The sequence below is a fragment of the Rhinoraja longicauda genome, chromosome 10, assembly GCF_053455715.1.
Source record: "Rhinoraja longicauda isolate Sanriku21f chromosome 10, sRhiLon1.1, whole genome shotgun sequence".
In the NCBI taxonomy this organism is placed as follows: domain Eukaryota; kingdom Metazoa; phylum Chordata; class Chondrichthyes; order Rajiformes; family Arhynchobatidae; genus Rhinoraja; species Rhinoraja longicauda.
In genome coordinates this window covers 43,772,431-43,799,187 of record NC_135962.1, presented here as the reverse complement: position 1 = coordinate 43,799,187, position 26,757 = coordinate 43,772,431, and the positions used below count along the sequence as shown (strand labels likewise).

General features: G+C 42.5%; 1 protein-coding gene across 2 annotated transcripts in view; it reads right to left on the bottom strand.

Moving 5' to 3' along the window:
- Nucleotides 1-9,735: 9,735 nt before the first annotated feature.
- Nucleotides 9,736-26,757, bottom strand: part of LOC144597418 (rho-related GTP-binding protein RhoJ-like) — a 43,130-nt gene continuing 26,108 nt past the window's right edge. The window contains exons 5-6 of one of the 2 annotated variants that reach the window (XR_013547749.1): nt 18,701-19,392; nt 9,736-10,881 (exon numbers count right to left, since the gene is read on the bottom strand). Coding sequence is in view for 1 of the 2 variants with exons in the window: in XM_078406771.1 (XP_078262897.1) it covers nt 19,246-19,392 (147 nt within the window). In the remaining variant the exon portion in view is untranslated. Of the gene's footprint in view, nt 10,882-13,885; nt 19,393-26,757 lie in introns of those variants that run through there. The other variant, XM_078406771.1, reaches the window with a different exon arrangement.

Sequence of the window (26,757 nt, the reverse complement as noted above, 5' to 3'; positions counted from 1 at the left end):
TCCTGATTCATAATCAGTCAAGCATTATATGGCGATTTATTCTGTCAATGAAATAGTTATCAATCTCTCTATATTTTCTCCACATTCTCAGAGAACTTGCTGGTTCTTTAGATTAGTTTAGTTTAGTTTATTATTGTCACAAGTACCGAGGTACAGTGATTTTTTTTTCCCGTTGAGTTTTGTCCAGTCAATGAAAAGACTGTACGTGATTACAATTACCCCGTCCACAGTGTACAGCTCCAGGGTAAAAGGTATAACATTTAGTGCAAGGTAAAGTCCAAGTAAAGATAGTTCAAGGGTTTTCAATAAGGTAGATTGGAGGTCAGTGCCGCACTCTAGCTGGTGAGAGGCAGTGTTGCTGTCACTGGTGCCGGAGCGGCCGCTGTTAAATCCCCCGCTATTCATAGCTGGGAAGAAACTGTCCCAAAATCTGCAGGTATACGTTTTCAAACTCTATACCCCTTGCCTGATAGGAGTGGGGAGGAGAGGGAGGGGTGAGACTGGTCCTTGATTATGCTGATGGCCTTGCTGAGGCAGCGTGAAGTGCAGATGGAGTCAATGGAAGGGAGGTTGGTTTACGTGATGGTCCGGGCTACATCCACAACATTCTGCAATTTATTGTGGTCGCGTTCCCAAACTAGGCTGTGTTGCATTCCGATACAATTCTTTCTACAGCGTACCTGTACTTTCTACAGTGCACCTTTTACATGGGGAAGTCTCTTTTTAAAAAGGGGAGCCGGCCTGCTTTGTAACTTTGTCAGCGCCGAAGGTGGCTGCTATTTGTACACATTGTGTATGAAAGCAAAGAATCTCACTGTGCCTAGTGTGACAATAAAGCATTCCTATTCCTATTCCTATGGTCCAATAGGGCAGCTTGATCGGTCTGGACAAGTGGGCCGAATGGCGGTATGATTATACAGTATGACTCTATTTACAATTAACAAAGCTAGAATGAATTGGTGGCCTAGTTGACCGTGTAGGGTGAACCAGGAGCAGGGATCGACAGAGGGAGAGAGTGACTAATCAATGGTCTGAAGAAGGGTTTCGACCCGAAACGTCACCCATTCCTTCTCTCCAGAGATGCTGCCTGACCTGCTGAGTTACTCCAGCATTTTGTGAATAAATACCTTCGATTTGTACCAGCATCTGCAGTTATTTTCTTAGACTGATCAATGGGGAATACGCGGCCGCATGGTGACCGCGAGGTGCAGAGTGAAGCAGGAACGGGTTGAGGAGACAGAGCGGAGCGAAAGCGAACTACAGCGGGCCAGAGGGAGCGGGCGGCAGGGGAAAGGCAAGAAAGAGTACAAGCGGACCGGGAAGGGAGATGGTAGAGTGGAGTTCATGCAAACCTGCAAAAGAAAACACAAGTGAACCTTCATAGCGACCCGATGTGATGGCATAGCGTAGGGTGAAGCAGGAGCGGGGATGGACAGAGCGAAGGGATAACTAAGCAAGGAGTGTACAATAGTGAGCGCTTGTGGGACACGATGGACCAGGGGTCTGTTTCCATGCCGTGGGACCCTACTATGGCTCAGATCCCACAAGCATTTTTGTTTATTTCCGGGGCTTTCCCCTTGCTGGTCACCTCTCTGATTCGTTTTCGCCTCTCTGCGGCTTCTCAGCCTGTATGTTCATGCATGCTTCACCCAACCTCGACACTTCACATCTCGCGGTCCATCAGTCGATTACTGAGCGCGTTCCCCCTTGGTTAATCTCAGTGCGTCGCTTCAGATCCGCTTGTACTCGACCCTGCCGTACCCCACACAGGTCGGCATGTACTCCATGGTACATGGCATGTACTCCATGGTACCCCAACGCTCTCCTTCTCAGGTGCGCCCCAGTCTCACCCTGCGCCTAGTTACATCCTACACACACACCACAAGTTCAGTCTGAAGAAGGGTCTCGACCCGAAACGTCACCCATTCCGTCTCTCCCGAGATGCTGCCTGACCCGCTGAGTTACTCCAGCATTTTGTGAATACACACACGCACAAGGTCATCACCCTTACGGGTCCGCTTGAGCTCCAACCTATCGTCTCCCGTCCAGGTTTGCTTGTACTACACATTGCACGCAGTTTGCCAAATCCACGCTGGATCACCGTGCTGCCTCTGCGCTCCCCCCCTGCCGCGAACTTCCTCTGTCCTCTTGCGCCTTGTTCTCCCTTCTCTCTGCCGTCTCAGTCTCAGCCTGTTCATGCTTCTCCCTACCTGGTGCGATAGCTCGTTCTACTCTGTCCATACCTGCTCCTGCTTCACCCTACAGGGATTAGCTGGGCTATCTTCACATCTCAAGAAGGGCCACCTATTCCTTTCCCCCAGTAATGGTGTCTGACCCCGCTGACTGTCTGACCTGCTGAGTTACTTCAGCATTCACCAGTCACTCGCACCTCTTCATATCTTGCGATTCACTTCCATTCACTCTGCGGGGGATTACTGTTGTTCATTCCTTGATTAGTCACCCTCTCCCTCTGCACACCCCTGATCCTGTTTCATCCTACCCGGCGTCCTGACTCGTCCTCCTGTACCTCTTTATATCTCGCGGTCCATTTCCACTCACCCTGCGGCAGATGACTCCTTGGTCAGTCACCCTCTCTCTCTCTCTCCCCCCCTCTCTCTCTCTCCCCCTGTCCATGCTATTTCCTACAGGCGAGGCCATCACCCTTTGAGGTCCACGCACTTCATTCTGCAGTCTCCCGTTCAGGTCCGCTTGTGCTCTCTCTCTCCCCTGCCGTATCCCACCCAGGTCCGCATTAGCTCCACCCTGCCATCTCATTTTCAGAGTCGCTTTAAGCCCCAACCTGTACCCAGGTTCACTCTACGCGGTCCGCTCGGCTATCACCCATGATCACAGTGAATGGCGGTGCTGGCTCGAAGGGCCGAATAGCCTACTCCTGCACCTCTTGTCTATTGTTTATTATCAGACGTTCAGATCTGTTTGAGCTCCACCCTGCACGCAATTTGCCAGGTCCACGTCATCCTGCTGTGGTTCGTCCGAGCTTCTCGTTCTGTTCATGCTTCACCCTATCTGGTGCGCTCCCTCGGTTCACCCCATCTCTGCAACTTAATACACATGTTTATGTTCTCACCCTTCCAGTTCAGATGAAGGGCCCTTGGCTGAAAACTCTACGTCTCCTTTAATCTGCGGCAGCATTTCAACCCTGGTCGTAATATTCGAAATTGACCTATGTTTTTTTTTAAGTAGGGACCCACAGTTTTAGATTGTCAACAGGATTATATTTTTAGATCCAAGCAGAGCTCTTATCAGGAATAAAGTGACCTGACAATAATAAGATTTCAAGGCCAGCTAGTAGGGTTGGTGCAAGAATAGTTGGACATCAGTATCATGATAAGGGGGAAGTCTTTTAGGACCGAGATGAGAAAACATTTCTTCACACAGAGAGTGGTGAGTCTGTGGAATTCTCTGCCACAGAAGGTAGTTGAGGCCAGTTCATTGTCTATATTTAAGAGTGAGTTAGATGTGGCCCTTGTGGCTAAAGGGATCAGGGGGTATGGAGAGAAGGCAGGTACAGGTTACTGAGCTGGATGATCAGCCATGATCATCTTGAATGGCGGTGCAGGCACGAAGGGCCGAATGGCCTACTCCTGCACCTATTTTTTATGTTTCTATGTTTCTATCAACATGGTCTAAAATCCCTCTTCTCTTTACAAGCTTTACGTTGCAAATGCCCAACCTATGCACAGCTCCAACGCAGAAGTGAGCGTTTGGGAGACCAGTGGGCAGGATTTGCCCGTTGCTGCAGAGCTGCTGACATCTTCTGCCATGTGGGAACAATACATGGCCAGTTGAGTTAAATGCCCTGGTTTAACTATACTTTACCCCATGTTTTCATTTAAAGGACACTGAAGTGAGTGGTATCGTGGATACAAAAGATGGCTATCAAAAATTACAGCAGGATCTTGATCAGTTGAGTAAGTGGGCAGAGGAATGGTTAATGGAGTTTAACGTAGACAAGTGCGAGGTAATGCATTTTGGGAAATGTAACCAGGGTTGGATCTTCACAGTGCATGCTAGTGCCCCGAGGAGTATTGTAGAGCAGAGGGATCTAGGAGATCTACCTGGTGTCACAGGTAGTCAAGAAGGTTTTCGATACATTGGCCTTCATCAATCAGTATGGAAGTTGGGATGTTAGTTTTACAGTGTGGTAGAGATACATTATGGTAATAGGCTTTCAGCCCACCACGTCCACTCTGACCATCGATCACCCTTACACTAGTTCCATGTTATCCCACTTTCGCATCTAGGGGCAATTTAAAGAAGCCAATTTACCTACAAACCTGTACATCTTTGGGATGTGGGTGGGAACTGGAGAAAACCCAGGTGATCACAGGGAGAATGTACAAACTCTGCAGGGACAGCACCATGGTCAGGATCGAACCAGGATCTCTAGCACTGTTGGGCAGTGGCTGATTCGCCGCACCATTGTGGGGTGTTATGTTACCGCTGTACAAACTGTTGGTGTGGACACACATGGAGTATTCTGTTCGGTTGTGGTCACTCTGTTATTGGAAAGATGTTAAGCTGGAAAAAGTGCAGAGATTTACAAGGATGTTGCCAGGACTCGAGGGCCTGAGCTATAGGGAGAAGTTTGCAGGCTAGTACTTTATTCCTTGGGGTGCAGGAGGATGAGGAATGATTTCATAGAGGTGTAAAGGGGCGAGAGGGGAATAGATAGGGTAAATACACAGAATCTGTTATCCAGAATAAGGGAATCAAGAAATATTCTTGACACGGGGTTAAGGTGAGAGGGGAAAGATTTAATAAGAACCTGAGGGGTAACTTTTTCCACAAAGACAATGAAATGTATAGAATGAGCTGCTGGAAGAGGCAGTTGAGGCAGGTACTATAACAACATTTAAAAGGCATTTGGAGAAGTATATGGATAGGAATGGTTTAGAGGGATATGGGCCAAACATGGGCGGGTGGGACAAGTGTAGATTGGGGATCTCGGTCAGTATGGGCACATTGGGCCTGTTTATGTGCTGCGTGGCACTGTGATATTGCCGGGCCTCATTTCTGACTTGGAAATTGTTTGGGTTAGGAGCAGTTTCGCAGAAACAGGACCATGTTATAACTTGGGCAGGACTCATATTGGAGTAGCTGGGGCCATTGATTTAATGTAGAAGGGAGAGTGCAGAGGGGAATGGAAGAAAAAACTAATTTGCACCCAACTTATAAAGAATTCTGAAAGGTTATGGAAGCAGAATCCTTGGTCATGTTCAAAATCAGAATGTGCAAATTGCAAGGAGCAATACCTGGGCAAAAAATTGTGCCAGAGTATAACATGGGGAAAATATGAAATTACCCAATTTGGTAGGAAGAATGGAGAAGATGAAATATCTAAAATAAAAACTGCAACATCACGTACGTTGGGGCTCAGAGAGAGTTGGGATTCTGTAACTAACATACAAGTAGAGCAAGTAACTTGCTTTTAGCATGAGTGTTTACTACAAATGAGTTTCATACACGTGTAAGGACGTCGAACTGCATCAACACATTATTTTGTTGAGACCATGCCTGGAGAATTGTGTCTAGTTTTATTGAGGGAAATAATTGCTTTGGAGAAGGGGATTGTCATTTACTAGTTTGATTCCTGGAACGAGGAGCTGCCCCGTGGGAACGGAGTGGGCTGCATGGCCCCAACTGAGAAGAATGTGACCACATGGAAACAAAAATGGGCAGATCACACTGGATCGAAGCGAACAGGTGGCACTCGGTCATTGAAATGGCAGCGAGTGCTCTGTGGATATGTTATAAAACATAGACGTCCTGAGCTTAACTAAATGGCAGAACAGACTATCATGCTGAGTGAAGTCCAGCTGCAAAGCTGAAACTAGCTGATGAATGGGTCTGGGTACACTGCTTATCTGGCCTTCTCCTCTGCCGGGGGGGGGGGGGGGGGGGGAGGCAAAGCTGAGGATATAATCCCATGTTGGTCATGAGACCACTTAGTTCTGGAAGAAGCTTCTCACAGAGAACAAAGCCAGCTGCAATGGGATGCTTGCTAATTTCACAGCTGTTTCAAGATAACTACTCTATCATTTCATTCCCTCATGTTATTTTGCACATGGAAAGAACTTGGAAAAATCTTTTTAAAGTTATTTTATAGAAACATAGAAAAATAGGTGCAGGAGGAGGCTATTTGGCCCTTCGAGCCAGCACCGCCATACATTGTGATCATGGCTGATCATCTACAATCAGTAACCTGTGCCTGACTTCTCCCCATATCCCTTGATTTCACTTGCCCCTAGAGCTAGTCCCTAATAGCCGTTTAATAGCCGTTTGGCTTTCTGCAATGAAAAGTGAATCTTTTCCTCTTCATTCAGATTTTAAGGTGAAGGGGAAAAAATATTTAATAGGAATCTGAGGGGTTACTTTGTCACACAAAGTGCAGTGAGTGGGTGCATGGAACAAGCTGCCAGAGGGGGTGGTTGAGGCTGGGACTATCCCAACATTTAAGGAACAGTTAGGCAGGTACATGGACAGGATAGGTATGGAGGGACATGGACCAAACGCGGGCAGGTGGGACGAGTGTAGCTGGGACATGTTGGCCGGTGTGGGCAGGTTGGGCCAAAGGGCCTGTTTCCACACTCTATGACTAACTAGAGTACTGGGCAGAGGCCCAGCAAAATGATGGGTCGATCCCAAATAACTATCATAGCTGGTCAATGTGTCCTGGATACAGACTGGAAAATTTAAAATAAGCTAAATTGTTTTCTGGACTGTCCCCTATGGAAGTGTGTTACCGGTTTATACTTAAACTGCATAATAGACAAGTGTCCTCTGTACGTTTGTTGATTTTCATGACTGGAGGATTGGAAAGTGCAGTGGAAAAAATATTGTTTAATTTGGTATTTTTGCTTGGACTTTGTCTAATAACTTGGAGTTCATGAATTTAGTTTTAGTTTAGACATACATGAAACAGCCCCTTTGGCCCAACAAGTTCACACTGACCATTAATTACCCATCCACACTAGTTCTATTGTTATCCCACTTTTCCATCCATTTTCTCTACACACTCGGGGCAATTTACATAAGCCAATTAAAGGTTCTTCACCCATTCCTTCTCTCCTGAGATGCTGCCTGACCCGCTGAGTTACTCCAGCATTTTGTGTCAACCTATAAACCCAGATGTCTACACGATGTGGAAGGAAACCAGAATATGCGGAGGAAACCAACACAGCCACAGGGAGAACATGCAAACTCCACACAGACATCACCCGAGGTCAGGATCGAACCCGGATCTCTGGCGCTGTCAGGCAGCAGCTCTACCAGCTGCACCCCCTCCCCCCCTTTTAGTTTTGGTCCTGTAAAAAGAGCATTTTACTTGGTATTTTGAGTTGCTGATATTTGACCTGCCCATAAGGATGACTCAGAGGAACGAAGAGAAGGTTCCCGATCCAAACCATCATCTGTCCTTTTCTCTCCACTGAAGTTGCTTGGTCTGTTTAATTCCTACAGCACATTGTTGTTTAAAAAAAAATTAAACATGAATGCTGTTTCACTCTTCACATATGCTGCCCAACTAGCTGAGCATTTTTATTATTTTATATTTATATTTTTAAATGGAGGATCAACACCGATTCAGAATGAAAATGCCATTTTCTTAAACATAATATTAAATACCAGTTTTTAGAGTAGCAGAATGAAAATGTATGTCCAGTTCATGAAGTATCGAATTAAGTTTACTTGACAGCGTAACAGACAAGTTTCTGAAGGTTTCGTGAAATTTTCAAGTTTACTTAAAATTATTTACTTGCCTACTGGAAGGAGCTGCCGGAGGAGATAGTTGAGGCAGCTATTAACGCAACATTTAAGAAACATTTAGACAGGTACATGGATAGGACAGGCTTATAGGGATAGATGCCAAACACAGGCAGGTGGGACTAATGTAGATGGGACATGTTGGTTGGTGTGGGCAGGTTGGTCCGAAGGGCCTGTTTCCACACAGTATGACTCTAAGTAACAGAAAACTTTAAAAAGGAAATCACAAAACAGTTCTAACTTCCATCACCTACCGCTGTATAGGCTGGTTTTAGTGAGGAAGGTGTCCTGGTCTTTTCAGAAGGTGATGCTTTGGCCCAACACCTCTTGAAGCACCTTCTGCTTGATTAGGCTCCGGATCACTGAATGCCTTACCAGATGGCACCAGCGTGTTTCGTATTAGTAAAACTGCCTCCCAGTTTCCTTACCTGGTTCAGAGTGTAAGCACTTTGCAGCACCAAGCAGTTATATTCGACTGCTGGAACAGACCAGAAACGGGTGCAACTACATTTCATTTTAAACTTGTCAAATCAGATGCTGAAAACCTATTTCCTTCAAAGAGTCTTGGAATAATAGTTTCAGGGTGAAGGTTAGTCAGTTAGAACGAAGATGAGAAGAAATCTCTTCATGCCGAATGTTGTGAATCTTGAGGGTTTTTTTACCCTCAGAGGACTGCAGTTTCCAACTATGTTCACTGATTTATTTTTAAAGGCATTCAGTAAGTTGCCACACATTAGGCTTGCTTGATGGACAAAACTGGGGAGGGAAATAAATGGACGGTTTTCATGATGTTCAAAGTATAATCAAGAATGTGCTCCAAGTATCACTGTTTGTGTCTCAGCAATATATAAACTGAATCAGTGACTTAGAGATGATGGGGCTACGTGCATTATATTGAGAGATTTTAAAAAATCAATGGAATTAATGGATTTAGGGATAGGATTGGAACATGATATGAATGTTCAGCCAATGGCAGAGTCAGTTCTAAGCACTGCACAGCCAACTCGGGCTATTATTTTTAATGCTCTTTTGCATCCTTGTAAACATTTAGAGATACTTCTGGCTGTAAACAGAGAATATTTATAATAAAAAGACGTAATAAAGCTTTCGGTAACGTGGACTAGATTTATCTTGGTGAAACCCTATGTTTTTGGGTTTGACTTTGCGCCAGCCGCCCTGGTCTGTGGGTAATAATCAGGCTACAGTTGGTTTCTTTACTTTAATCACCAGCAATCACAGTAGCAGGTAACTCAACATGCAGTCTCCACCTGTCCTCCAGGGGACTCCTGCACCACACAAAGTAAGTCCCAACACAATGATTGCTAGCGGGAACCAAAAGTAATGCGAGGCGAGAATGACTAACCAAAATCCCACACAATAATAATACAATTATTAGTTACATAACAATAACATAGCAACAATATTATTGTGCAATAAACAAAAATGCAAGACTCAGATTACATTGGCAAAGGTAGACTTGTATTGAAGATTACTGCTGGGTCTTAAAACACCCACCTGGTAGTCTCTGTACTGCACTTCGAATTAGCCATACATGTTTGTGAATGCAATATTTGAATGGTAAGTCCTAGGTCATCATCTTGTTGCTATTTGAGTTAGCTGAATGCAAACTCTACTGGGAATTAAAAAGCAGCTGAAAGTTACTCCTGAAAGCCTTTCTTCATGTCAGGAATGAAAACGTGTTTATAATGGGTTTTGAAATCAATAATTTACTATCTATAATGTGCTTGCTGTAATGGGGGGGGGGGGGGGGGGGATTCTTATCAAGAATTCTATATTTTTGCCAAAGGATGATATGCAAGCTGAGCATAAAAGATTGCAAGACAATTATATCCAATAAAATTTTACTTTCATCAAAAAATGCACAATAAACTGAATTAAACAAAAGATTAAACATATACAGCAATTGCCATTAATACAGCAATACTTGAATCTGTTGCATAGAAATTAAACTGAAATATGGGATTAATTACAAGTTGTATTCTCTATTGCGATACTATTAAACTATGTAGAATCTGCATTTCTATTGGTTTCAAAATATTGCTGCTTTTGAAATTTTAATACCTGCATTTACCCCAGTACATGGAAACAATATTAAGGCACTAACATGATGTAACTGGATACTATAAGCAAAGTTATCGATCATTCCAGAAACTCAATTCACAGAATTTCACCCAATTAAACTTCAGTTATTACCCATTGTTTACACCATTTAAGATTTCAAGGGTGCTTGTTTATGAAATTGATTAAAAAAAAACATTTACATGATTTCATTTTAACTTCAAGCACATCCTCTTCATTGTTGTGACTGAAAACTGATTGTGGTCATTAAAGTCCACGTGATTTAGATCTCAGCAATATACAGTACGATTGTTGAACCATTTGGTTAGATGTCAGGTCAGTGGTACATTCCCATTTGATAGCTTGAAAGATATATGAAGGCTCATTAACAATACAATTTTGCCTCAACATTTAATAACAGCGCACAAACGTGATATTATATTAACAATGCATTTTAACTATAATTCATCCAAGTACAAGGTGGAAATAAAGGTTACCCGATATATTTTGAAGCCTGCTTGTCTTCTGTTTACCCTGATTTCTAACTAATTTAACTCCTAAAATAAGCATATTTAACTTGTGGTGTCGTGAACATTTAAAAACCAAGTGCACCCTCTTACCAGATCAATTTCTGCAAGGACAACCACTGCATATATTACGTGTGCAACAAAAAAAGCACAGTTAGCAAATTTGAAAGAATGCTGCGAGGATCAGCAATTTGATCATCTAGATGAAGAATTAATTCCATTTAAACAACTAGAATTTATCAGTTGTAGTGAGTCCAGACGAGTAATATTTATGAAGAAATGCCAGCCAGTTGCTTTGATAATTTAAGATCTGCAAGGAAATCGAAACGCTGTCCCAATTCTTGCAAGGAATACTGATGTGAGGCTGAAGCACATGAATATGAATTTCACCCAAAGTGCATTTTTCAGAAATTAATTTCAATTCTACAGTTCATATTTTTAGTATTTTGAATACAGGAAACACTGGAAATACTCAGCAGTTTGGCAACATCTGTGGAGAGAGAAAACAGGTTACGAGCTTCATGTCAAAGATTTTCACAAGCCATTTTCTTTCCACAAATATTGTCTGACCTGCTGAGCTCCAAAATAAATCAGTTTATATTTGAGACATCTAGCATCCACAGTAGTGCGCTTTATTACTTATAGTGTTCAGTTATTCCAGACAGAGTCCTCTAATGGAGTGAAAGGGGAAAATAACTCAAATGTGTAAAGCACTATATTAAGTTAACATGAATTACACAATATATTGTCAGTTAAAATTAATAAGATTAGTATTGTTTGACTATATTTTTATCAAAAATCAAGTTATAATCAATATTAAATTCATCTGTTCATTTGATTTTTGTTTAAAGGATTAATACATAATTGGTAATCAATACATAATTGGTAATGAAGAGGGAATTGACATCATAAGAGAATGCCTCCAACTCACTGTTAAAGCTAAATTAAGGAGTTAATTATATTTTTTAAATGATATGAGTAACGGAGAGATCCTAGCAAAGAGATCACTCCCAAAGCACCTTCATATTAGCACAGTCCCAGTTCTAAACTGCAGCAGCTAACAAACCATGCAGTAAGCCTGGGTAATGTTAATGCCTTTTAAAAGACTGAGTTTTTAAAAAGAGAGCAGAATATCAGAAGTAGTTTGTATGCTTTTCAAAAGAGCAGTAAGCTGTATATCCATTTCTGTAGAACATCTATATCATAAATGCTTTGAATTTATATCCTGAGTGTAATTACGCTATACATCTAGAATAGAACCAATCTTAATTCACTATGGTATCTGATTAACAATGATTCATCTGCAGTAAGTTACTGGCTACAAAATAGGCTCCAAGGGTCGAAGGTGAAAAACCCATCAGGAAAGAAGATAGGCTCATAACTGTCTAAGTACTGAAAGACTGAAGAGCAGTCACCATTGGATTTGTTAAGTAAGATTCCAGTTTCAAAACCAGCAGCATATCTATGAGACACCGACAATATAAAGCACTAATGGGCTGAACAGTCACTACTTGGCAATGGATGGATTTCCTGCAAATACTATTATGATACCATATTTCTGTCGGACTACTGTAAAAATGCTTTTACCTGTTCGTTAGGCATCTAATGGAATCTAAATGAAATTGAATTATAGTGCAGTTCTCAGAAAAGTCTCTCCTAGAATCTCCATTCTAATCGACAGCTAATTTGAACAAAATACAAAGTTTGGGTAGGATGCCGCTAACACTGCCAACTAGATTGTCACAATTGTTTTCAGCTGATGCTGTTCCCATTGATCACCTGTGTCTTTCTTAATCTGAATGACAAATCTGCTGCTTTATTATTGAAAAGCAAAGAATTAAAATTTACTTTAGACATCATGTCTACTTTAGAAATTTACTTTAGAAAGCATGTAGCTATCCCATTGAGCACTTTAGTAAAACAAATCAACTGGATAGCACAATAGCGACTTAATTGCTTGATAATGTACATGGATCCCTGAGCTGAGAAAAATAGTTGACATAATGCATCCCAGAAATACTCAAAGTCCCTGGGAAAATATTTAATTTTAAGAATCTACTGCATTATGCCTGATGAAAACTCTGACATTTCTTCCCTTCAAACCAACTCTGTACACAATAAAAAGCAACCGTCCAGATCTTGAATTAGAAACACATTTTGGAAAAGCATATTTTTAAGTGTTTGCACTGACTTCCATTAGAAATCCTGCCAATCTGGAAAAAGGATTGGGTAATTCCCATTTGGATTTACCCGAGAGCAAGTGACATTTCCCCAGTCACGTTTCACACACACGCAGGGATGCAGTACTACTGGAGCGCTGCTCCGGCACCTCTTTAGAAAAAAGCCAAAATAAATAACGGGGGAATTTTAACTAGCAGGGAATTTAACAGCAGCCACTCCGGCACCAGTGACAGCTCCGGCACCTAAAAAATTAGCACTGCAACATTGCACACACGCAATAACTACAACATGTGCAGCATGTGACAAAAGAGAATAGGTGCATGGGGTAGGCCATTCGAGCCAGCACCACCATTCAATGTGATCATGGCTGATCATTCTCAATCAGTACCCCAGTTCCTGCCTTCTCCCCATACCCTCTGACTCCGTTATCCTTAAGAGCTCTATTTAGCTCTCTCTCGAAAGCATTCAGAGAATTGGCCTCCACTGCCTTCTGAGGCAGAGAATTCCACAGATTTACAACTCTCTGACTGATAAAGTTTTTCCTCATCTCCGTTCTAAATGGCCTACCCCTTATTCTTAAACTGCGGCCCCTGGTTCTGGACTCCCCCAACATGTGGTTCCGCTTTACTGACAGAAATTGGATCAAAAAGGTTGTTGCTTTCACTGTTCACTAACTTTAATTACACAAGGAGCAAACCACACGACCAGTCATAATCCATGTAAAAGGGAGGCACAGTGGCATAGCAGGTAGTGCCACTGCTTCATGGGGCCAGAGACCTGGAGCCAGAACTGACCTCGGGTACTGTTTGTGTGGAAGTTGCTCTCACCACCTGTGATCACCTGCTCATCCAGGTTCTCTTATCCTTTAGATGAGTGGCAGAATGCGGGAGGGTGTTGAGAATGTGGGGAGATTTAAAAAGTGGGATTAATGTGGGATTAGTGGAATGGCGAGGTTGATGGTCAGCACAGATTGTTTGGCTGACGAGCTAGCCGCATCCATGCTGTACGAGTTAAAGGGTCTTTGCTAGACTTCCATTTTGACACCACTGTTGGATCACACTGTCTGTCCATCCCAGTGGTCGATGTTGCAATGTGTGGTCTTGGTGAGAGACATGGTTGTGGTCTTTGTGGCATAGGGTGTATGTAATCAGGCTGCCACACAACTTAGGGGGCAATATGACTGTTTCTAACAAGTTTCATTTAAATTGGTCTTAAATTTTTAAAGTTGGAAAGGTTTTGAAGTTAAAACATTTCATTTCTAACCGATTTCTTGAAGGTCTTCAGCGTGTGACATCACAATGGGACCCGTGCGACTGTGAGATGAGCTCGCGCTCGCGCTCCCTCCCGCCTGCCCCCCCCCCCCGGTACAATTCATGCAGAGATATATATAAATATATTTGTATGTATGTATATCTCTCTGAGAGACATGTGGACCTGCAGTCAAAACGGCCAACCATAGCGCCACAATTTTAGCACCACCTTAATCAACACTGTCCTGACGACTGTTTATAACAAGTTTTATTTAAGTTGGTCGTATATCTTTTAAGTTAGAGAGATTTTAAAGTTAAAAAACTAATTTCTAAACACATTTTTTCAAAGTGCTGTGCGTATGACATCACCAGAGGGCACGCACAGACTCTCTCCTCACTCGCACAAACAAGATGGACGCCGTTAGCGGAGCCGCCCGCTCGCAAACAGGGGTACCCCTCTCCTCTCGCTTCTTTCCTCTCTCCTCTCTCTCACACCCGGGGACACTCCCGAGCAGGAGGGAGATGGTCGGACAGATGGTCCACTTATCCTTCCCTTCCGTCCCTTCAACCCACGGCTTCCTCGAGTCCCCCCTCCCACCCAGGCCCAGCGCCGTCACCGCACACAAGCAGGTGTGCTTCTTCTCCTCCTCCGTTTGGACTGTGCTTGTTGATTTCAATAGACAGCACGTAATTACAGAGGATGAGAGAATGAGATGTATGATCAAGAATGGAACCCTCAGCCTTATTTCAGTTAGAAAGAGTACAAAATGTCTAACTTACAAGTACTTATAACATGTATAGTCATGAAATTAAAAACTGGATTCTTAACCCAAGGTGAGACCAACAGACATCGGCACCAATATGAATGCAACTGAAATAATTTTGAGCTGATTGTCTGTGGAAAAATCTATTAAATTGGGCCAAATAAAAGTTGTAACATGCTTTGAAGTGGTTCTAACGAGTACAGATAGGATGGTTGGTCCAGAGTCCCAGATGCATGAAGATATATCAACCAATTTTAATTGAAACCAGCAGTTTCCTGTTTGACTTTAGAGGTTGGCAAAGCACTGAAATATAACATTACAGCATTACCACAAAACCACGTGCTAATCATGGATTGCAAGACAGACCATTCAAATGCTACTACATACTTTCAAATTTTCAAATATAATGCATTTTCCAGTTTAGTGAGCTCATTGGTAATGCAGTTTTTTTTCTGAGTATTGACTGTTTAGAAAAGTATCCCCTCTCCTCGTTTAGACTGTCCCAAACTTCAATAGCATTTCAAATTCATCATTCTGTGTAGTGTTACATGCCTAGCTATTTTGGAAATAATGTTAAAATATATTGCTTACTTCAACCATTTACAACGACCCAATTGTTCAATGATGTATAGATGTAGTTTGGTAAATTTTGTTCACTCAAATTTATATTTGAACTCAAATTTAAATTTCCTTCATATTTGTGCTAATTTTGAAACACTGTTTATCTTCATAGATTATACACTTGTTTACTAAATAGGTTCAGCAAGGCTACTTTGAATATTAATGCTTAGCTTATATTCATATTTTTACAGGATAAATCGAGTGCACCAAGAAACAATCTGTATTAGTTGGAGAGATATTTGGCTACATAAAGCCCGGAAAAAAAACTTGTTCTTATACCACTCCAAAATTCACATTCTGCTATCGGGACAATTGAGAAAACTCGCTCCTGAATGTGGGATCTTGAAACAGCTCTGTAATACTTCCATCTGCTCACTTGTTAACATTGGCTCCCTTCAAGTGTAATAAGTGCACCCAGAACATTATATTTTCCTACCAATAATATAATTAACAAGAGTCAGAAGTGATGGACTACAATGCAATTACAAATTCCAGATGTTTTCATTCCCATTACGACTAATTTCAAGACCATATTGATAAAGAAGGAAGGAGGGTTCCGACCCAAAAAGTCACCTATTCTTTTTCTCCAGATACTGCCTGACCCGCTGAGCTACTCCAGCATTTTGTGTCCATCTTCTATGATATCGATAAAGATGTGTCAAATGATTGGACATAAGTTCATACATTTTAAAATACAAAAGAGTGGACTTAAATTGCAGAGTACTGAGTTACCAGTCGTGAATTATGCTTCTAGTTATTTAAAAAGCATTGTGAAAATATGTAAATAAACAAGAATGCATATCAAGGTTCAATTGGCATAATGTGATAGATGGTAGAAATATTTGGAAACTCCTATATAGTAAAACTAGATTTGAATGTTGGTCCAGATTTTGGTATGCTAATGGTGAAACCATTAGCCTTTGCCATCACTACATCATGAAACTTAGTGACTTCTGGACAATGCGCATACACACCACAATATTAGATCAGCTATTATTGAATGGCGAAATAGACTTGATTGACTGAATGGCCTATTTCTGCTGCTAGAAATTATGAACTAAAAATTGCTACCATTGATTCTTCACCTCTGCATTGGGAGAATCGTTTTGCATAGTAATCAATAACTATTTTTTTCATGAACTGGTCTTCCTGCAAAATATCCTAAAACGTTACGCTTTCTTGTTTGATGTGCAAGTGAGCTTGTCATTGTTATGTTCAGCCATAAATACCACTTGTCAAACTGTTCTCCTGAAACAAATTAAATTTGTTTATGGATTGTAACTCTCCAAGATAAATATTTCAAAATATAATGCGTTTAAAAAATATGTTTGCAATATTTATACTAGACCCTTTAATCATATGCATATATTCTAACCTGCAAGCTCTGTAAAATGTTTAAATAGTTGTGCTTTGATCTTCCTAGATGGATAACAATAAGACCTTTTCGACGAAATGATCCTTCAGCCTGCATGATGACGTTACTGCTGCTGCATATCAGTGATCCCACAGAACTGATGTACAGAAAAACAAAGTTGGGAAAGGCAAACCCATGATACAGAAATCCTTGGATTTTCATAGGCAGATTTCTAGAAAAGCACATGTTAGCACTGGTGCTAAATTGTCGATTACAATAAGCAGGCCACTGATCTATTAACTGAGTATTGATATTTTGAGAAATGCAGAATTGGGGAAGTGACTGAACTTGTTCTTCACAACCATAAGTAGTGTTTAAATGAAGCGGCAATGCTTTGTGCGCACTGTACATGCAGAATAATGGTCGTCAACTGAATCGTGACTTGGTGATCATTCTGTCCACCTTGCATTTAAAATTACTAAGTATTTGCATCATTTAAGTTGTATTAAGAATTATACTATATTTTAATCTTGCACAAAAATAATGGACAGCTTAGTGATGCTATCACTGCATAGATAGTCTGGCAGCTCATGGCAAGGATGTGACACCCTGTGACTTGTGAACTACCATAATTTGCTGTTTGACTAACACCATTAATGTTAAAAAGTTAAATCTTTTTTCCATGCTGTCACTTTTTTCTGTTAATCCAGACTTTTTACCCTCTCTTTTTGAACTTCTACAATTAGTCAACACTAATTCACTCTACACCTTCTCTATCTTCCTTCTATTTCTTTCTCAATTCTTAAGTCACACTGGTGAGGGGATCTCACTGTTCACCCTGGCCACAGACGCCCTGCTGCCTCCCAGCACACACACAATCCATAGAAAGGGTTAGCAAAATATTGCTGACGCATGTCTAACTCAGGGAATCCAAAATCCAAACTCACTGGGCTGATATTATTTGATGAAATGGAATGTCATTTTGAACTATATTTGCAATAATATCCCAATTAAACTCGAAAATCAAAATCTTCCTATCTGATTTCCCCTAAGCCGATAATGTTTGGCTCAAAAATTCAATGATGTAGCCTAGTTTCTGTTCTACTGTATTACTCTTCACGAAAGAAAACTTTTTATAGTTATCTGCAGAAAATAATGCAAGGTGAAATATACAACACTGTTCATTCAAGAAATGAAAACTTCAAGTGAATTTTTGGAACAGATAAAACAGATCAGATACAATGGGAAGGAGATGCTGAGGGAAAGTTCATACCAAGTCATGGTCTATTGGACTGCAAGAAGTGACAAGTGCAGGGACAGCATAGGAATTCCTGAAGAAACTTAAAGAAATCTATTGATTCTTAAAATGCATGCCAATGTTGGGAAAGGATTTAAAGTCATTTATTCCCTCCCTATTTTTATCTGATAGCCTCAACATGCTACGTGTAACCACAGACGAATGGGCAAGCACTGGCTTCTGCTAATGTGTCTCTGTACTCTCAGCCAACGTTTATGCAGGAGTGAAATATTGGCACACTTTTCAAAATATATTCTTCCTCCAGTGAGGAGACAACTTCCTCTGTTCAACATTTTCACGGTAATGAAATCAGGACAGCATTCCACAACCCAGTGAGTCGTGAATTTACAGCTTGTTGCGAGAAATCATAAACCCAATTTTTAAGCATTCTTAATCTGTATATTTTAAAAAACTTAAATAAACCTTGGTAACACTAACGTGCTACTTGATATTTTAGCAGAGACACTTTTCTTAAGCTACATCTCTGCAATCAGTTGGCTAAAATAAGACTATAGCAGGCCCAAAGCAAAGCATCAGATGCTGTAAAAAAAATCAATTAAAAAAAACCACCTCTCTTTTGGGTTGCTTAGAGCAAGGATTACTTCAAGTCTAGTTCTTTGTCATGAAATTAGAGAACCCTGGGTAACACAACCTCGTTTTATATATTGTTTTAAATTCAAAATGTCGTGCTGGTATTACTGTATTTTGAATAAACATTGAAGATCACCTTTATCGCTGTGTTTCTGAAATAATGGCTTACACAATATTCAGTTATTCATTGATCTCTGCATGCTGCTAGAGTTCAGATGGCTATTGCTATTGCAAGTTGTATTAGTGCTCACCCGGCTTCAGGAAGGCAGTACTGTATGAACAAATACTACTGAGGTCTTCAAACTGCGGTATGTGCTTATAGTAAGCTGTATAAGGCCACGGAAAAGCTTAGCTGAAAGTAATGGGGTTCCACTGCAGTGCTTCAATGCGTTCTGTCCAGCGCCTTTGCCTCCACTGTTCCTCAGGCTTCCTAGTCACATCTTTGCCATAACGCAGATGGATAGTTTTTTTGTTTTAAAACAATGGCTCAGCACTTTCCAGCCAGACTTGAGAAAAGATACACCCCTGGCAACGAAAAGTGAATGACAGTTATCAGTAAACTAATATGACTTCTGTTGAGGTTTGATACTTTTGTTAGTCCACTATTGCAGCCGTTCCTATTGGATGCCTTCTCCATCTCTTCATCACACCAAGGAACAAGGAAATGATTGCTTTCCTTTTCCCCAAAAAAACTTCCATGTGAAATGCTGTCTGTTTGTACAATCAGCTTCGTTCTTGTTCGTCACCCAGAACTTGCCTTCTTATATTAAAAGTTATTTTGCCCTCTTGTACTCCGTCAGATAATTGCACAACACACACGGCATTTTGCACAACCTCTTTTCCTCTTTTTTGGGTGGAAAACTGTCAAAATTGCTTCATCAAAAACTGTTTTTAAGCCTTTTTGAGTGAGTGCAGAGCATTCCAAATAACACTGTGCTCCAATCTGAAAGAGCAAACAAAAACATTTACAAGTTTAAAAAAGCTATTTTACCCCCAAATGCAGCCCCAATTAGACATTCCTCTTTGGCTCACTGCTTTACCCAATTTTTGATTTTTAACCAATGCTTAAGTGGAATATGTTGCAGTGAAACCACAAGTCCTGAAAACATACTTTAATATTTAAAACTTAAACATATGAACCAAAGTTTGCAGGCTTCCCATTTCTACAAACCAGGGTGCAAGAAAAAAAAAACTATAATCAAACTGCTCAGATTAGTAAAGGTCGGGAGTGCAGGAGCAAAGAAGACCGTTGGCTGAGAGAAAGTAAGTGTTAATTGCAGGTTAAAGTCCATTTAAAAAGAGCGCCAAAAGGGCGCTAACAGTCAGTCAGTAAAGGTCGGGAGTGCAGGAGCAAAGAAGACCGTTGGCTGAGAGAAAGCAAGTGTTAATTGCAGGTTAAAGTCTGTTTAAAAAGAGTGCCAAAAGGACGCTGGCAGGCAATCAGTGAAGCGCATACCTCCAAGCTCATCAGAGGAAGGCAGGATAGAAGTGAGTGCGTGGATTGGCTGATCAATTAAATTAGAAGTTTGGTAAATTGGCCAATTAGGCAATTTAGTGACTGATATAAACAAGGCTTGCACAAGGGGTGCAGCCCTGTCTGGCTGAGGTGAAGAGGTTACAGTTGTTTTTGAGCCTGATTTGTTTTTAGACACTAAAGTAGTTTCCTTCACCCACTCTGCTCCCTGGTTTACCCCTGAACTCCGCATGATGAAAACCCATGCCCGCCAACTTGAAAGACTCCGCAACAAAACAGGTCTCACAATTCACTCCCAAGCCTACAAAGACCACCTGCAGCAATACAAAGATGCCCTCTCCCGCGCCCACTCCACCTACTACTCTCAAATAATTCACTCTGGCTCCGGAAACCCAAAAGCACTCTTCTCTACAATAAACAAACTCCTCAGCCCCCTGGACACCATCTCCCAGTCATTCACAGTTGACAAATGCACCTCTTTCCTTTCATTCTTCCAAAGCAAAATAGACAGCATCTACAGCACCTTAACCACCAACGCACTTGTTCCCCCTCAAACCACCTGCTCCCCCTTATCCTGTCAACCCCTGCCTCAGTTCTCCCCAGTCTCCACCACCGACCTCTCTGACCTCTTCACAGGAATAAAAACTGCCATCTGCTCTCTGGACCCCATCCCCTCCAGCTTTGTCAAGGCCTGCCTTCCTGCTCTCTCTCCACTTATCACTGCAACAATAAACTCCTCCCTGTCCACTGGCATCGTCCCGCCATCCCTCAAAATCGCTGCTATCACCCCCATTCTGAAAAAACCTGGACTCAACCCTGACACCCCAAACAACTTCAGACCAATCTCCAACCTACCCTTTCTGTCCAAAGTTTTGGAACGCGCTGTAGCTTCTCAACTCAAATACCACCTCTCTACCAATAACCTGTATGAAACTTTCCAATCTGGATTCCGCTCCAACCACAGTACTGAAACTGCGCTCCTCAAAATCACCAACGACCTTTTCCTCTCCTCTGACGCTGGCAACCTCAACATCCTCATCCTACTTGAACTCAGCGCTGCCTTTGACACCATAAATCACTCCATTCTCCTCACCCGACTTGAAACCTCCTTTAACATCACCGGCACAGCCCTATCCTGGATCAAATCTTACCTCTCCGACAGGCACCAGTTCATCTCCATTAACAACTGTAAATCCCCCACCGCTCCCCTCCCCCAAGGTGTCCCCCAAGGCTCAGTCCTTGGCCCCCTCCTCTTCATCCTCTACCTGTTCCCCCTTGGTCAATTAATCCGCCGTCATGGTCTCAACTTCCACTGCTTCGCCGATGATATCCAGCTCCTCATCTCCACCAAGTCAATCTCCACCACCACACACTCTACACTGACAAACTGCATCACTGAAATAAAATCTTGGCTTCAATCAAATTTCCTCAAACTCAACTGCAACAAATCCGAAATCATCATCATTGGTCCAAAAACGCTCACCAAATCCACCCAAAACTTCATCCTCAATATTGATGGTCTCCCAGTATCCATCTCCCCTCACATCCGGAATCTTGGAATCATCTTTGATCAAACCCTCTCCTTCGACAAACACATCAAACACATCACCAAGACAGCCTTCTTCCACCTCAAAAACATCGCCCTTCTCCGTCCATCCCTCTCCTCCACAGCTGCAGAAACCCTCATCCACGCCTTCATCACCTCCCATCTGGACTACTGCAACAGCCTCCTCTATGGCTCACCCTCAAAAATCATCAGTAAACTTCAATACATTCAAAACTCCGCTGCCCGTCTACTCACCCACTCCCCGATCCGTGACCATATCACCCCTGTCCTTTACAAGCTCCACTGGCTCCCCATCCCCCAGAGAATCCAGTACAAAATCCTCCTCATGACCTACAAAGCCCTCCATAACCTGGCCCCATCCTACCTGACTGACCTCCTCCACAGACACACTCCCACCTGCACCCTCCGCTCTGCTGCTGCCAACCTCCTGTCCCCCCCCATCCGGACCAAACTCAGATCCTGGGGGGACAGGGCTTTCTCCATCGCTGCTCCCACCCTCTGGAACTCACTACCCCAAACCGTCAGAGACTCCTCCTCACTCACCACATTCAAAACAACACTGAAGTCTCACCTGTTCAGCACTGCCTTCAACCACTGACTGTCACCTCACCTTCTGTCTCCTTTTTCTGTTCGTTTACTTATTTATCTATTTATTTTCTTCTCTATGTTCTAGTAATCCCTGTAAAGCGTCTTTGAGTGTTTGAAAAGCGCTATATAAATGTAATGCATTATTATTATTATTATTAAAGTAATGGCGGATAAGTTGGTGCAGTGTGTTTCCTGCAGGGTGTGGGAAGGTAGGGACACCGCTGGAGCTTCTGGGAGCTACACCTGCAGGAACTGTGTCCAGGTGCAGCTCCTGAATGGACGTGTGGTGGAGTTGGAAAAGCAGCTGGATGACCGCAGGGCCATCCGGAAATGTGAGAGTTTCCTGGACAGGACCCACTGTGAGGCTGTCATGCCAAGGGTTCAGGTCGAGTGAAGGTGAGAGACCGTTTCAGGGGGAGTGAACATGGATTATAGGAGACCCTATTACAAACAGGTACACCCTCTTGGGAGCTGTCGGGGCAGAAGACGCTTCTAGTCCGAATGGCGGACAGGTTGGCAGCTCTAATCCAAGCAAGGAAATTCGACTGGGGAGACCGAAGTCAGGAAGTGCCATAGTAGTGGGTGATTCCATTGTCCGAGGTACGGACAGTAGATTCTGTGGTGGCAGGCGGGACCTGAGGATGGTCTGTTGCCTCCCTGGTGCCAGGGTTCAAGACATCACGGACCGGCTTCAGAACATCCTAGCGAGGGAAGGCGATCAACCGGAAGTAGTTGTGCACGTGAGCACGAACGACGTCGGCAGGAAGAGGAAGGAGATACAGCAACGTGAGTTTAGAGAGTTAGGAAGAAGACTGAGAAGTAGGACGTCGAGGGTGGTTATCTCTGGACTGCTGCCTGTACTTCGTGCTGGTGAGGGCAGGAACAGAGAGATCGGGGATATGAATTTATGGCTGAGGGGCTGGTGCAAGGAGCAGGGATTTAGATTTCTAGACAACTGGGATCTCTTCTGGGGTAGGGGTGACCTGTACAAAAGGGACAGGTTACACCTTAACAGCAGGGGGACCAACATTCTGGCAGGCAGGTTTGCTAGTGTGGCTTTAAACTAAGTAGTGGGGGGGGGAGGGGTTGACAAATTGGGAATATGAAGATGGAGTTAAAGGGGAAGCGAATACAGGAGAAAATGCAAAGGACTCTAGAATAAATGGGAAGGGAAGTTCTAGATGGGATAAGAGAGTAAAGTCAGGGCCAATTGAGACCGGTGTGAGAGGGGAGGTGAATACTGAAGTTAAATAAAGTGGATGAGCTTGAGGCTCAGTTAGACATTGGCAAGTATGATGTTGTGGGAATCACAGAGACATGGCTACAAGAGGACCAGGGCTGGGAACTGAATATTCAGGGGTACACAACGTATAGAAAAGACAGACAGGTGGGAAGAGGGGGTGGGGTCGCTCTGTTGGTAAGGAATGATATTCACTCCCTTGCAAGAGGTGACATAGAATCAGGAGATGTAGAATCAGTATGGATAGAAATGAGGAATTGTAAGGGTAAAAAGACCCTAATGGGAATTATCTACAGGCCCCCAAACAGTAGACTCGACATAGGGTGCAAGTTGAATCTAGAGCTAAAATTGCCATGTCACAAATGTAATGCTACAGTGGTTATGGGAGATTTCAACATGCTGGTAGACTGGGAAAATCAGGTTGGTACTGGACCCCAGGAAAGGGAGTTTGTGGAGTGCCTCCGAGATGGATTCTTAGAAACAGCTTGTACTGGACCCTACCAGGGAGAAGGCAATTCTGGATTTATTGTTGTGTAATGAACCTGATCTGATAAGGGGGACTCAAGGTAAAAGAGCCATTAGGATGCATTGATCACAATATGATAAGTTTTACTCTACAAATTGAGAGGGAGAAGGGAAAATCGGAAGTGTCAGTATTACAGTATAGCAAAGGGGATTACAGAGGCATGAGGTAGGAGCTGGCCAGATTTAACTGGAAGGAGACCCTAGTAGGGAAGACGGTGGAACAGCAATGGCAGGTATTCCTGGGAACAATGCAGAAGTTGCAGGATCAATTTATCCGAAAGAGGAGGAAAGATTCTAAGGGGAGTAAGAGGCACCCATGGCTGACAAGGGCAGTCAAGGACAGCATAAAAATAAAAGAGTAGAAGTATATCATAGCAAAGAAGAGTGGGAATCCAGAGGATTGGGAATCTTTTAAAAGCAACAGAAGATAACTAAAAAGGCAATATGCGGAGAAAAGATGAGTTACGAAGGTAAGCTAGCCAATAATATAAAGGAGGATAGTAAAAGCTTTTTTAGGTATGTGAAGAGGAAAAAAATAGTGAAGGAAAATGTGGGTCCCTTGAAGTCAGACGTAGGGGAATTTATTATGGGGAACAAGGAAATGGCAGACGAGTTGAACCGGTACTTTGGATTTGTCTTCACTAAGGAAGATACAAACAATCTCCCAGATGTTCTAGTGGCCAGAGATCCTAGGGTGACAGAGGAACTGAAGGAGAGTCACATTAGGCAGGAAATGGTGTTGGGTAGACTGATGGGACTGAAGGCTGATAAATCCCCAGGGCCTGATGGTCTGCATCCCAGAGTACTTAAGGAGGTGGCTCTAGAAATTGTGGACGCATTGGTGATCATTGGTGATCATTTTCCAATGTTCTATAGATTCAGGATCAGTTCCTGTGGATTGGAGGGTTGCTAATGTTATCCCACTTTTTAAGAAAGGAGGGAGAGAGAAAATGGGAAATTATAGACCAGTTAGTCTGACATCAGTGGTGGGGAAGATGCTGGAGTTAATTATAAAAGACCCACAAAGTCCCACATAGGAGATTAGTGGGCAAAATTAGAGCACATGGTATTGGGGGTAGGGTACTGACATGGATAGAGAATTGGTTGACAGACAGAAAGCAAAGTGTGGGGATAAATGGGTCCCTTTCAGAATGGCAGGCAGTGACTAGTGGGGTACCGCAAGGCTCGGTGCTGGGACCGCAGCTATTTACAATATACATGAATGACTTGGATGAAGGGATTAAAAATACCATTAACAAATTTGCAGATGATACAAAGCTGGGTGGTAGTGTGAGCTGCGAGGAAGATGCTATGAGGTTGCATGGTGACTTGGACAGGTTGTGTGAATGGGCGGATGCAATGCAGATGCAGTTTAAAGTGGATAAGTGTGAGGTTATCCACTTTGGTGGTAAGAATAAGAAGGCAGATTATTATCTGAATGGTGTCAAGTTAGGAAAAGGGGACGTACAATGAGATCTGGGTGTCCTAGTGCATCAGTCACTGAAAGGAAGCATGCAGGTACAGCAGGCAGTGAAGAAAGCCAATGGAATGTTAGCCTTCACAACAAGAGGAGCAAAGAGGTCCTTCTGCAGTTGTGTAGGGCCCTAGTGAGACTGCACCTGGAGTACTGTGTGCAGTTTTGGTCTCCAAATTTGAGGAAGGATATTCTTGCTATTGAGGGCGTGCAGTGTAGGTTTACTAGGTTAATTTCCGGAATGGTGGGACTGTCATATGTTGAGCAGCTAGGCTTGTATACACTGGAATTTAGAAGGATGAGAGGGGATCTTATCGAAACATATAAGATTATTAAGGGGTTGGACACGTTAGAGGCAGGAAACATGTTCCCAATGTTGGAGTCCAGAACCAGGGGCCACAGTTTAAGAATAAGGGGTAAGCCATTTAGAATGGAGATGAGGATTTATTTTTCAGTCAGAGAGTTGTAAATCTGTGGAATTCACTGCCTCAGAAGGCAGTGGAGGCCAATTCTCTGAATGCATTCAAGAGAGAGCTAGATAAAGCTCTTAAGGATAGCGGAGTCAGTGTTTAACATTATTAAAAACAAATAGTAAACATTTCAATCAGTGGAAGCAGCAGCTTAATCACTGAAAAAAAGTGATTACTATTAAATACATTTATCATCAAACTTTATACTGGCATCAGTAGTAAAATTGAGAGTGTGGATGGAACATGTAAAAGAGAATCTAAGTTGCTGGTTGAGACATACATCTACCACTTTCAAAAAAATCATCCAAGTGGCTAAATTTCCAACCAGCAATGCTGATGTGCCCTTGTTTTAAATGGGCAATTATATTGTCTTGGTTTAATAAGTTAATAATAATTCTTGCCTTCGCTTAAATGCTAACTCGGGATGTAATTATCGGTCATAATTTGGAAATTCTAATGGTCATTTGAGGCAGAAGCTTTGTACATTGCCTCAATAGCATGCAAAGAACAGCTGTTATTCTAAATTTAAACAGTGCTCACAGCATCTGTTAAAATATATTTGAAGATTTTTGAATTTACTGCAAATTATTCTTTGAATGCTAAATAAAGTGGATCAACATCATTCTGCAAAGAGCAAGACCATAGTGTACATAAATAATTATTATATTGCAAACAGCACTTGTCCAAATTAGCATCTGCACTGATGTCAAACTAGTATTCTAGTTAACAACAATAGTGTTTTTTAGTTAGAAATAGATTTGGGTATGGGAAAAAACATTGTTGCAGGATTCTTTCGATGAGCTGACACCGATATTTCAGGCAGACTGGTCCCCTTCTGTGCAGTAGGATTCCATGAGAAAATGGCATTTGATTCTCTATTATTTTGTTTAGTTTAGATGTACACCAAGGAAACAGGCTCTTTGGCCCACAGAGTCCACGCCGACCACTGATCACCTATTCACATTAGTTT